This window comes from Trichoderma camerunense (genome assembly GCF_050948025.1).
Source record: "Trichoderma camerunense strain CBS 138272 chromosome Unknown V8C40scaffold_19, whole genome shotgun sequence".
In the NCBI taxonomy this organism is placed as follows: domain Eukaryota; kingdom Fungi; phylum Ascomycota; class Sordariomycetes; order Hypocreales; family Hypocreaceae; genus Trichoderma; species Trichoderma camerunense.
This window is the reverse complement of record NW_028145351.1, coordinates 175,445-187,986: the sequence shown is the minus strand read 5'-3', so window position 1 is coordinate 187,986 and position 12,542 is coordinate 175,445. Positions and strand designations below refer to the sequence as shown.

The following is a 12,542-nucleotide window of genomic DNA, read 5'->3' as shown; positions in this document are numbered from 1 at the left end:
AACACGCATGGAAGATTGCTCTGCCGGGTAGTTCAGTTTGAACGACAGCCTTGTTCAACGAAACATTTATAGGACTCTTCCACTGATATCATTCATCGCAGTTGGTAAGTTTGTAGGCCAAATCTAGCAACTGCAGCCTGAGAGAGTACTCTTTTGACTTTTATTAGAGAGTTTAAAGTACAGATAGCGTGACTGCAGCGAGGGATGGATTTGCGCATTCCATGCCCGAATCAATCTTGGTGAGTGATCGTAATATATAGTAGTAACTCTACACCAAATCTGCTAACCATAGGAAATTAAAGGCGGTCTTCAAACTTATTTACAGAAAGTTGTTCACAGAGTATGAGAAACATATCGGTAGATAATTAAGCCTTAGATTTGACTAGATGTGGGGGAACCGCTAACGTTCCCCCACATCTAGTCCAATTTAAGGCCTGGCGTTGCATCTGGTATTTCCATATGTAATAGCCTATCACTACTAAAAGGCGAAAATAGTGAAGAAACAGTGCTGGAGATCTGCTCTCTAATAGGGATTAGTCTCCAGCTGACAAATATCTTTCGCCCTTGGTCTCGATAAAAGCCGTGTTGATGGACAAAGTCTTACAATTGAGCGCAAAAATATTACTTCCCTTTGCTGTTGGCAATTCGCATGATAAGTGATTCACAATGTCGGAGGAATTGGTTTTGTTTGATATCCCTAGTAAGAAGGAAGCCGGTAACAGGGGTTGGTCTGGCAACACTTGGAAAAGTAAGTCAAACCACAAGAGTCAGGACTCAAGATGAGGTTCTCGACATGAACAATTGTACGAAAAAGCATATTGTAATATCGAGCTGCTGACATATTTTCATTTTCACAGCCCGCATCGTCCTCAACTATAAAAACATACCCTACAAAACCCAGTGGATAGAGTATCCAGACATTGCAGCAACTTTTGCCTCATATGGCATTCCTCCAAACCCCGCTTCATCATCGGACGCTACTTACACCGTCCCCGTGGTGAAATTTCCCAACGGCGACTACCTAATGCAGTCGTATGCTATTGCGCAAAAGTTGGAGGAGTTATTCCCTGAGCCCTCTTTGCATCTCGAGAGCGACTCCTACAACAAAGTCGTGGCTGCTTGGTCCAAGATTGACCCTGCTCTAGCCCCGGAAACGAGGCCCAGGGTGCCGAAAAATATCCTCAACCCCGCAAGTGTCGAGTATTTCGAACGAACGCGAGCTGCTCGACTTGGCATGACCTTGGAAGAACTTTCCAAGTCTGATAAAGCAGGGGAGGCTGCCTGGGCTGCCGCCGAGCCTGGCTTGCAAGCACTGAAGGCGATTTTGACGGAAAATAGCTCCGGGCCATATATTGACGGTGATTCTGTCAGCTATGGGGATTTGGCACTTGCTGGCAACTACGCATTTTTCGGGACGATTCACGAGGATCTGCTTAAGAGGCTCTTGAGTTATGATGAGAGCCTCCAGAGGCACTATGATGCGTGTAAGAAATGGTTGGAACGGAGCACTTTCTAGCACTAAGGCATGTCGCGAAGATGATTCTGTCATGTCCACCAGTCTTTGGAGTGATATATACTAAGATGTTATCTCTTATACGTTTATATGTATGCATAGTCATAGTATTCACAACGGCGCTATCCCATTCTCATTTTGTACTTCATTGAGGCAATAGCCGGTGAATTACCTCCGTCATTTAAGGTCGTATTTGAATTACCTCTATAATTCCTACTCTGGTCTCCTTCCAAAGGTAGCACGGCAATCCTGCAGATGCAGTCAACCATTCGCATCTTGTTCGCTTTATAGAAGCGGTACATTGCAACGTAAGTTTCAGGAAGAACACGCATATCATTGGACATTCAAAGCTGCATACCCATGTTACATTAGGCATCCATGCATACCCAACGAACATCAAGAGCACAGCTGAATCTCGTAACATGATATCTCCGAAATTAAATTTCATGTACTAGCTTTGCAACCATTCAAAGCGAACGGCCAAAATAATGCCTCGAAAGTCTATTTCTACATTCTTCAAAGGCCTCCGATCGAAGGGTCATGGAAGAAAGTACCCGGCGGGGAGCCTGTCTGACCATGGAGAGACAGAGAGGGGTCAGTTTTTACAACTGACTGGGCACTCCGCCTTCTCACAATCAGGTCGCTCCGCAAGCACAATACTAAGGCCATCTACGCCTGGCAATGGGGTTCCAGCAATAGAGATTCTGCCGGCAGATACACTAACCTACACTACGGATGCTGCACAAAACGATGCAAATGATAGGAAAAAGACTGCGACTTCGCCGCAGGAGCTTTGGGATGAAGCATACGATGGCCTGAAAGCAGAACAGCCTCAGTTGATGCATATTTATGAAGTCATTTTATCTAATAAACTTCATGGTTTCGATTTCGACCACCCACAGTCAGGAAAAGAGACTAATACGATTGCGATCACTGGCGATGAGCGACGTACTCAAATGTTGGCAATCATGCAATCTGGCCAAAATAAGGTCAAGAGGGAGGTCAAGATCAAGGAAAATGTAGGAGAAGCTATGGAGATCGTGAATTTGATGAAATCAATAATAAGTACAGCCATCCAAGCCGCGCCACAGGCCGCTCTTCCGTGGTCTATGGTGTCCATGGCCTTAGACGTAAGCTTGCACATATTTATCTCACTTTGGGTATCACACTAAATGAGGGAAAAGGTTGTTCAAAATCCTGTCAAGACACAGAAAGATAATATCGAGGGGATTGCATACACGACAAAAAGAATGAAATGGTATTGGAGTTTGTCGAGTGATCTGTTTCATGGAGATGAGTCTCTCAGAAATAATAACGATGCGCTCGATACTCAAAACGTCATACTTTCGCGGCTTGTAGTGCTCTACAAAGAGATCATTCTCTTTCAAGTCAAGTCAATTTGCTCGTTTTATCGCAATCGTTGGCTTCAGCTATTTCGCGATTTTGTCATCAAAGCCAATTGGAACGATAGTCTGAAGGAAATTCGAACACTGGAATTAGAGTTCCAAAACGACTATGCGGCACACATGACTCTGGAGGAAAAGAGTATGAGCCACCAAATAAAAAATTGCCTTGAGAGATTGGTCACATTGCAAGTCAGCAATTTAGAACAACAAGATCGAGAGTGCTTGAGGGACCTGCGTATTACCAATCCTCGTGATGACAGGAAACACCTTCTCGATACCAAAGGTGGTCTTCTTCCGGATTCATACACTTGGGCAGTTAAGAGCGCCATGTTCCAACAATGGCACACAGAGAAGCAGACAAATCTACTTTGGATTAAAAGCAGCCCTGGCAAAGGGAAGACAATGATGATTTGCGGGCTCATTGAAGAGTTAGAGCACATGGAACCTCACCAAGACCTCCTATCATACTTCTTTTGCCAGGGCACAGACCCAAACTTCAATAATGCTACAGCCGTCCTGCGTGGTATTATTTATTTACTGGTAGTTCAGAAGCCATCTCTTATGGGGCATGTGCAACAAGAATATAGGACTGTTGGTAGTAGAAGTCTTTTTGACGGAATCAACAGTTGGATAACGCTGTCGGGAATACTCGAGAAAATGCTGCAAGATCCAACGCTGGAAAATGCATGCTTGATAGTCGACGCACTAGATGAGTGCGAAGCGGACCGCAAGAAACTCTTGGATCTCATTATTGAAAGCACTTTGGCTGCCCCAAAAGTAAAATGGATTCTATCAAGTCGAAACTTTCCTGATATTGAGGCCAAACTACGTTCGTGCCAAACAAGCGCGGTAATTGACCTTGAAAGCAATACTACTCTTGTTTCGGAGAGCGTTGATGCATACATCCGTTGCAGAACACGCCAATTGAGTCTAACCGAGGATAATGAAGTTTTTCAGGAGCAATTGCAACGTGCCATTCTCCAAAAGTCAAGTGGAACGTTTCTGTGGGCTGCACTCGTGTTCCAAGAGATTGAAGAGCGCCGCACATACGATGATGACGCCGAACTATTGCAGCTCTTAGACGAAATGCCTAGTGGGTTAAGCGGCCTATACAATAGGATGATGCATCAGATCGATCAGCTGGCACCCAAAGACCAAGATCATTGTCTAAACATATTGACAACTATGGTAACCGCATATCAACCACTAAATTTAGAGATACTACCAATACTGGCTGGACTGAAGGGCCGACTAACACAAGCTGAACCTCTGAGAACCTTGGTCCGTATGTGTGGATCATTTTTGACTATTAGAAGAGATGTCGTTTATTTCGTTCATCAATCAGCAAAAGACTACCTGATCGGAGAAGGTCGCAATCGCATTCTCCCCTCGGGAAGTGAAACTATCCACCGAGACATGTTCAACCGCTCACTGGAGGTCATGTTAAAGCCTGGAAAACTGCGACCAAATATATACTCTCTACCATATCCTGGTGTCAAAATACACGAAATATCTGTACCACAGCCAGATCCTCTTGCGAGCATTATGTATTGTTGCATGCACTGGCTTCAACATTTTTGCGACGGCACTTTTGGTGTTTATTCCGAGTCAAAAGAGGACATACATGAAGGCGTCAACAAAATTTTCGATTTCCTCAAGCTACATTTTCTTCACTGGATTGAGGCGTTGAGCTTGTCACAGAATGTGGAGGCTGGAGTCGTCTCTTTGCAGAATCTGCTTAATCTCTTGATTGTTAGTTTAATTTTAAACCCTTAAGTTGGAGAAAGTTTGACTGACGAAATAAACAGAACCTGGGTGAACATAAGGTTGTTGAGTTTTCCCGAGATGCTATTCGCTTCATTTTACACAACAGATTCATATTAGAAACAGCCCCTCTTCAAACCTATGTCTCCGCCATTATTTTCTCACCTTTGGAGAGTCTCGTACGAGTTCAGTTCAAAGAAGCAATCTCATGGATTAAAACTTTGCCACAAGTTGGAAATCACTGGAGCCCCTGTCAATATACTTTATATTGCGGTGAAGTGAATAACGCGGTTTTCTCAAACGACACTTCTCAATTAATTACACTATATGATGAGGGGAGATTGGAAAAACGGGAGAGTACAACGGGGAAATTAATATCTGATATTGGTTTCGAGTTTAAGGTGCCACTTCATTCCAGGCCTTATAATCCGTTGGCATTATCGAACGATGCAAAACTTTTTGCTATCTCAGATGAAACGACAACTACGGTATGGAATCTAGATTCTGGGAGACAGGTTCAAGAATTTAGAATCCAGAAGACCATCAACTCCCTGACAGCGTTTTCAGGAGACTCTATGTTTCTGGCTGTTACAGATAATAAGTTTTTCGAAATTTGGGAATTAGCTACGGGTAAAATGGTTCATAAGTCTCTACACCAAAGTTATACGTCACCGGCGGTATTATCGCAAGATTTCAAGTTAGCAGCCGACACGACTGCGCAAAGCATCTTGATATACAATGCAATTACAGGACAGAAGATTTGTGAGCTCCCAAGTAAGTCTAGACCAGCATTTTTCTCCAATAATTCATCATATCTTGTCGCAACAGACTACGAGATGGCACTGCAAGTTTGGCATATCTCGTCAGGCAAAGAAGTTATGAGATATAAACCTAGACAGGGTCTATATAGCTTCAAAGCTATTGCTTTTTCAGACGACGCCAAATTCCTGGCGTTTGGAGATTACAGTGGGAATATCAACGTTTGGAATCTCGAAGAGAAGGTCATGGTAAGATCGTACAGTGGCCATACAAGGGCCGTCCTATCGGTGGCATTTTCAAGAAACGCCGATTTTTTGGTGTCTGGATCTCCAGATAGAACTGTGAAAGTCTGGAAGACAGATTTTGACAGCATCGACCGCGAACCACAAAGTGAATTGGACAGAGTCAACCACAGGAGTAACGCCGTGGCCTTGTCGGCCGATGGAAATCTTACCGCGACAATGTCTAAAGGGAAGATCACATTTTGGAGCACACGCCAACTTTCACATATTGAAGCAATCTGGCGATCTAAACATCTTGGCTTCTATCCTTTTGACCCCCTCGGAGCACATGTGTTTGCAATATCCAAAGACTCCAGGCTCGTTGCTAAGGTATATTATACATCGCAATCCATCGGCATGAGTATATGGAGCATCGATTCAGAATCACCGGCAATCAGTGCCTTCACAAGAAAGGGCTATGCAGAAGTTGTTGCAGCGGCATTCTCACCGGATACGAAATTCTTAGCTGCAGCATACCATAGTCATACATGGTGTACTGTCGTTATCTGGAGAGTCGACTCACGGGAAAGGGTGTGCAAAAAGGTTGTTTCTGCTACCGATCCCCGTGCAACCCGCTTTTTTGTTGATGATGCGTATTTATACGTTGTCACAGATATCGAATGTTATAGATTGAAGGAGTCGACCGCAAACATTCCTGAACATGATGATCAATATCTCATACCCACTGACAAGGTTAGCATTGGTTACTCTATTAGATCATCAGAAGACTGGATTTCATGGAATGGGAAGGATATGATATGGCTACCGGGAGATTTTCGTCCATCAAGGACACCTGCGTTTTCTGCAAGGATCGCGGAAGTAGTGCTGGCTACTGCATTGGGAAGCCTTATTACAATGAATTTCGAGGCTCCTCCATCTGAGGATGAGGATTGGACTCCCTGGAAGTCATCCGGATTTCTCTAGTGTCCAACTAGAGGGGTATTACACAAAGGGCCAGATATGTACATATTGCGGATAGCTCTTGACGGGCCTCAGAATCTCAAAAACCTCCCGAAAGGTTTTCGAACAGCCGCTAAGATGCGAACTGAGTCAAGATTACGGGGTTGTTCTTTAGATTTGACTCATTCCGATGAGTGGGCTCCTCATATATATTTGATCAAAAATCTCGCCTCAGATGTGACAGGTGGCAATATGTTTGGCGTTAGTGTGCCCAATGTTCTGGAACACTGTAATATCACCCTTTTCATTTTGTCTACAAACTGCACATTGTGCTGAAACTGGTCGAATCTTGCTACTGAGCAAGGAAAAGATGGCCGAAGTCAAAAGCCAAGGCACCAGCTCCCTACCTTAACGTCAGTGGTCTATGATGCATATGCTGGCTCAGCCTAAACTGTTGAATACGTGAAATATCCTGACTTATCATTTTTCTTTCATTGGTAGATTAGGCACAAGAACAAATAATGGACTGTGAGCTATTAGGTGGCGCCATTACCAGGTGAACGTATGAATGCGGAGAGCTGTTCCTTCGAGGCATTCCAGTTTCTCACGACAGGACTAGCACTATAGACTGGATTACATCTACTGGTACTAACACTTCGTTGAACTCAACCCCAGTTATGTAAGCGAGTACGCCGTCAATTATTCATCGTGCAAATATTTGGGGTCCGCCATAGAGACGGAAGTCTATGTCATTTAGATAGCGTTTCAATTGGAGGGCATCTGACTATCTTGACTATCATACTAATGGGTTGGTTACGTTTTTCCAATTCGCTCTCGCCACTGCTTACTAGAAACATTTTTCTTCTCCTAAATGATGATGATGGATGAGATGGTCTTCTACCTGAAATACGGCGGTGGCGGCTAGTCCATTTCACATGTCTCTACTCTGAATATAGTTTAAACGATCAATAGCGTCGGAACATTATTTTTTGGTACTCACAATTTTCCCGTAAAATGATTACTAGTAGCCGATGTGCATGAGTGTTTGACTTTTACTGTCTATCAAGTCTACTTGACAACGAATGAGGTTACCGAGCTCGTAAAGCCATCCAATGAAAGAGCACCTACGTACTCGATATGCCCCTGTAAGATTGCTAGAACCGTATTGCTTACTTTACGAGTTCCAATACAGCAATACCACTGCTTCGGGATTGGTATCGGTATCTATGAGATCCATCATGGCCAATCGAGACTAACCTGGTGGCAGAAGCGAGTATGATTTTGGTAGCAGAAGAATAAACCTTGCTTCCATGGAAGAGGGCGCTCGGTGGGGGGTTACGAGGGGGTGATAGATGCATTAATTCCGCCTGTTTACCCCTGCTCAATCAGGCGTTTTCACATGGCTGCCTAGCAGCATGCATGGCTACTATTCGCGATGCAACTCGAAGACTCCATGTAGCACCCTCATTATTCTCTCAAGACAATAGAGCACCTCCTTTAAGTTTCGTTCCGTCGCACCGTTATGTCCGGGCTTCTCCGACTTCGTGCATTAGTACGTAGATCATTTTATTCACTCATGTCCTTTTGAGATCACAGCGTGCAGGGACGCCTTTGTGGGGTTACAATCTGGCTGGGTCTTCAACGGCGTCTTAACGAGAGACGAATAGATGCCGGTTTCTCTCAAGTCCCGCTTTCTCTCAAGTCCAGCATTCATACCTATTACGCTGAACCTCTTAATTTGTAGTATCCGTTTTAGATGATAATATTCGTTCATGCTCGAGTAGATTGCTTTTGACTCAGACTCTCTTCGACCTTCTTAATCGTTGGAAAGAATTATGAAAAGAAACGCAAACATCACAATGTATCACATGTCATACTATGGCGATGATAAGTAAAGATCCTTGCGGCCAGGAATATGCCCCAATCAAGTTTGCGTCGTCGGCTAACGGCTGTTCAAACCCAAAGAAATCCTTGTCCATTTCCATGTGAGCCTGTGGAGTCTACCGAAGCAGTGGAAGAAGACCTTCCGCCGGCAGCAGCCGCTTGCGACATGGCAAGGTTATTCGAGCCTCAAGTCAGTGGGGCAGCATTGCAGGCAAGCGTATGTATCTGCGTCAGATTACCCGCCGAACCTTCTTTGAGCCGTATTTGTGGCTTGCAGCATACAATGAGCGGTGGGTTGGGTTAAACAAAGGGGCTCGTAAGATGAAGTCGGGCATTGAGGTGGCAAAGCCCTGGGCACAATCTAATAACGAGTTCAAGACGACGATTACGTTTTCTACGTGGCGGCTTAGGACTCCGTGGTCTTCGATGTAAAATGGCCGATGATATCATATGAGCGATCTGACTATACAGTACATGGATTTCCTAAGGCCCCGTAGGCGTCTCCAGGGCCCTTGTTAACATTGTGTTCTGTGCTCCATACAAGTGAACTGTACAGCGGAAGTCGATAAGCTACCCGTTGTTAGAATACCGAAGTAAAGCCTAGTTGCATCTCAATTAAATCAACGCTGTAAACGAGGTTTCTTACCTTCTTCTTTTACTTTGTAAACAAAACGCTCCGGAGCAATACTCGGGTAGAAACTTGGAGAATTACTCGGACTCAAGTGAACAGGCGAAAGTCATTTTGGCCGCTGCATTTACCTCAGTATCCACATAAGCACGCACCGACATCCAGGATCGCCAAAGGTGCCAAACCCTTGTCCAAAGTCTCCTGATCCGTGTAGCCGCATGTGATCTGCCTTGTGTAGTGCCGGACAAGGGGGGCTTGGTACCGGCAGTTTTGGAGGCGACTCCTTCTACTGAGACTATTCGCCCAAGTAGACATTAGGGTTTCTCCTTTTGAAGTAAACGGTACAGATAGAAATGGCTTAGCATGACACTTGTATGAGGCCTTAGAGCCGGTCTGTACTTTATTCCCTCGTTAGCGTCGGAATTACACGCCAGGCCCCGAAAGGCAGTACAGCATCGATCCTCCTCGAAGTCACCGCTACGTATGTAATACTGCTTCTGTTGGACCGAACTCGTGCGAACTGGTAATAACTCAACATTTTCATATTCTTTGTTGAAAATTGACTATATAGGAACAGATCTGTCATGTTGAAGTAGTTGGACAACTGAGAGTTCCTGTTTCCGCAAGTCGCTATAATTTGCTGAGCTTCTTTCTCTCTACTATGACTCTATTCTATTCGACGGAATTTCTCTTCCCCATGGACCTTCTCCAAATTACAAACAGGGTTAAAGATTCGCTCGCTTCGTTCGACTAGATGAAACCCCCTTACTAGCGTGGGAAGAAGGTGACTTGGCCTTACTCTTTCCTCCAGCTTACCAACTGCAGTCCGAATCAGGGCGTTGAAGCTTGCATCTCCGGAATGAATAGTATAGTTACAACTGTTCACTATTCGAAAACACACGCTCAAAATATATGCACCTTGCGGATTCAAACAGAAGTTACTGATTGGACAACCTACAAAGAGGAATCGAAAACTTAGATAGTTAACAAGTAGAGTATTCTTTCATTGCTCTGATAGCTTGAGCAAAATCATGACAGGCTATGTTGTACAAGGCAGTCTCAAAGCTTATTATATCCTACTTGAGCTATACTATAGGAGACTGCTATCCTTTCCAGGGTTTCTCATGATTGGGTTCCCTGTACACGTTTTCGATACGAGATATGCACTGTTAGGCAACAAAATTAATTAATACATGTATAGCTCGCTCACGTAAGGCCGTTAGTCAATTGAGTTAAAATAATGTGACTGGGAGTTTCTGTAGAGACTGAAGCTCGTCATAGAAATGCCACCGAAATGTAAATTAGTTGAGTTAAAGCAGTTTGAGAATCAGATTCAGTTAATGTGACCTCCGTAAGAAAAGCCAAGCAACCGTGGACTAGTTTCGCCTGACTATCCTTGACCAGGCACACAGGATGGGCTTAGTGGCTATGCAGGGAGGCCGAAGTCATGTTGGAAGGGCGCACTATTGCTTGCCATCGTGTAACTGGTTTGGGATCCTTGTCCAGATCAGGCTCAAATCTCCAGATAAAGGGAAAGCCAAACGTTATAACTCATCGTATAACAGTCTTGGAAATCCAGACTCATCACATGCTTAAGACACAAACACCTCCAGCACCTCCATTGCGTCAATCAAGTGCATTCTTCCTCCTCAAAATCCCTCAGAACCCGATTTTCTTTTTCATCATGATTCAGAATTTATTGGTTGACGGTCGTGCTCGGGTGTTGGAGACGCTCCAAAGGGGTTACGCGCCCAGCCATTTCTCTCACAACCTGGAGCTGATCTTTGTCAAAGACAGCAGAAGCTCGGCTTCGGCCTCAATGAAAACCAAGATTGCCAGCACTCGCGAAAGATCTGCTCGTATACGAACATTGGATCCACGCACACTCATTTGGTGGGCTACGGCATTTCCGATGAGGCATTGGTCAGGAGGGAGGAAAATTAGCAGCTCCACCTTCGACGGCTTGATCAGATATGCCCCTAGATGTGCCGCTCAGGCAGCATCGTTGCTTCCAGCCGTGGCTGCTGATTTGGATCGGTTACGGCAGAAGCATGCCAAGTGTACCATGCTTCAAAACTTCTTGGGTGGTAAGCAAAGCCATTTTAGACCGTTGTTGACCGGAACGCTAATCCCATCCAGAGTTCTCGGAGGAGCTTGATACACAATGGAAACCATTTCCTATGGATGTAGAAGGTAAGCCCCAGTCTTGGGTTGAATACCTTAGTTATGAGGAGAAAGATACATGTAGCTAACTCCCATTCACAGCACTCTCAGAGGAAGGGCGATATGTCAACTTTAGCGGAGCTCGATATGAGTCTCTCCAGAGACTTCCTGATCTTCTTCTCTGTGGTATGGAAAGCTCACGGAAGTACCAAGAAGAAAAACAGAAGACTGCGCCGCTATCCACTGCACTCAAGATCTTCGTACCCACAAATCCTAACCAAGACGATGCGTATTTGTTACTCCCTGTCGGAGTTGGCCAAGTATGGTCTATTTTGCACGAACTTGGTGTGGTAGAGTAGACCAAAGTAATTTCTTTTCTTTTTAGAATAATGATATGTATATAATTTCGATAGATGGAGTGAGTTATTCTGATTAATGCATTAACATAATACTCTTGTCATGACTATGTCCAACGCAATTTACATAGATTTACCAGTTGCTTTATATCAGATTATCAGGGGCTACATTTATTCAGATATATCTTACATACCGGACTGGTGTTTCTCAGCAACAAATCTGTGTTAGCCTAGATCTCTGCAGGTTTCCAGCAGCTCTTTGAGAGGAGCTCTTTATCCTGTAGCTGGAAGACCTTGACGAGGGGACGGCAAACCTTGATCATTTCCTTTTCACTGCCGCTTCCAAAGACCCAGAGGGCGAGATCGCCGCCGGGACAAGTGCCTGATTTCATGATCAGGTTATTCGACGACGTGGCAACTTGACAAACAGGTTTTTTTCCATCCACCCATCTAGGTATAGATGGAGAGGATATCATGGTGTGGTATGGGTGGCACTGAGAGGCCGCCCCCTAGCTCCAGAGAGGTGGGATGATCCTGTAATTTGAGACATGACATCGTCAAAGAACTTTTGGTAGTTTCAAAGTTTGTTATAATTATAGGCAGCCAATAACGGCATTCATGAGTAGAGGCTGAAATTAACTAGTACGCCTCCTTGAGCTACTGTTAGCCCTAGTCAATGGAGTGTCAGTGTACCACTCGACCGCTCATCCAACTGTTGCTTACTGCATGCAACCTCGAAGGAAGCAGTGCCAAGTAATGACCCGTCATAGAAAAAGCACTTCCATGTAGATTGCACATATTTAGTTTCAGTGAGTTGCATTAGCCACCTCAAATCCGGGGGCGTTAAAGCCTAGAAGGAGGAGAAACACCATTTCACAACACCTGCTG

General features: G+C 44.6%; 3 protein-coding genes across 3 annotated transcripts; all 3 read left to right on the top strand.

The window, feature by feature from the left end:
* The first annotated feature begins 492 nt into the window (after nucleotides 1–492).
* Nucleotides 493–1,677, top strand: V8C40DRAFT_254538 (uncharacterized protein). The gene is made up of 2 exons (XM_083217840.1): nucleotides 493–748; nucleotides 858–1,677. The coding sequence occupies exons 1-2, from the start codon at nucleotides 667–669 to the stop codon at nucleotides 1,514–1,516; spliced, it is 741 nt and encodes a 246-aa protein (XP_083069143.1). The 5' UTR covers nucleotides 493–666; the 3' UTR covers nucleotides 1,517–1,677.
* A 324-nt stretch (nucleotides 1,678–2,001) lies between these two features.
* V8C40DRAFT_282094 (uncharacterized protein) lies at nucleotides 2,002–6,823 on the top strand (the record flags this gene model as incomplete). The annotated part of the gene is made up of 4 exons (XM_083221728.1): nucleotides 2,002–2,107; nucleotides 2,228–2,643; nucleotides 2,698–4,671; nucleotides 4,728–6,823. 4 exons carry the CDS (start codon nucleotides 2,002–2,004, stop codon nucleotides 6,645–6,647), a joined length of 4,416 nt encoding a protein of 1,471 aa, XP_083069142.1. The 3' UTR covers nucleotides 6,648–6,823.
* A 3,996-nt stretch (nucleotides 6,824–10,819) lies between these two features.
* V8C40DRAFT_269498 (uncharacterized protein) lies at nucleotides 10,820–11,657 on the top strand (the record flags this gene model as incomplete). Its single annotated transcript, XM_083220091.1, has 3 exons — nucleotides 10,820–11,222; nucleotides 11,275–11,328; nucleotides 11,401–11,657. The coding sequence occupies 3 exons, from the start codon at nucleotides 10,820–10,822 to the stop codon at nucleotides 11,655–11,657; spliced, it is 714 nt and encodes a 237-aa protein (XP_083069141.1).
* Between the last annotated feature and the right edge of the window lie 885 nt (nucleotides 11,658–12,542).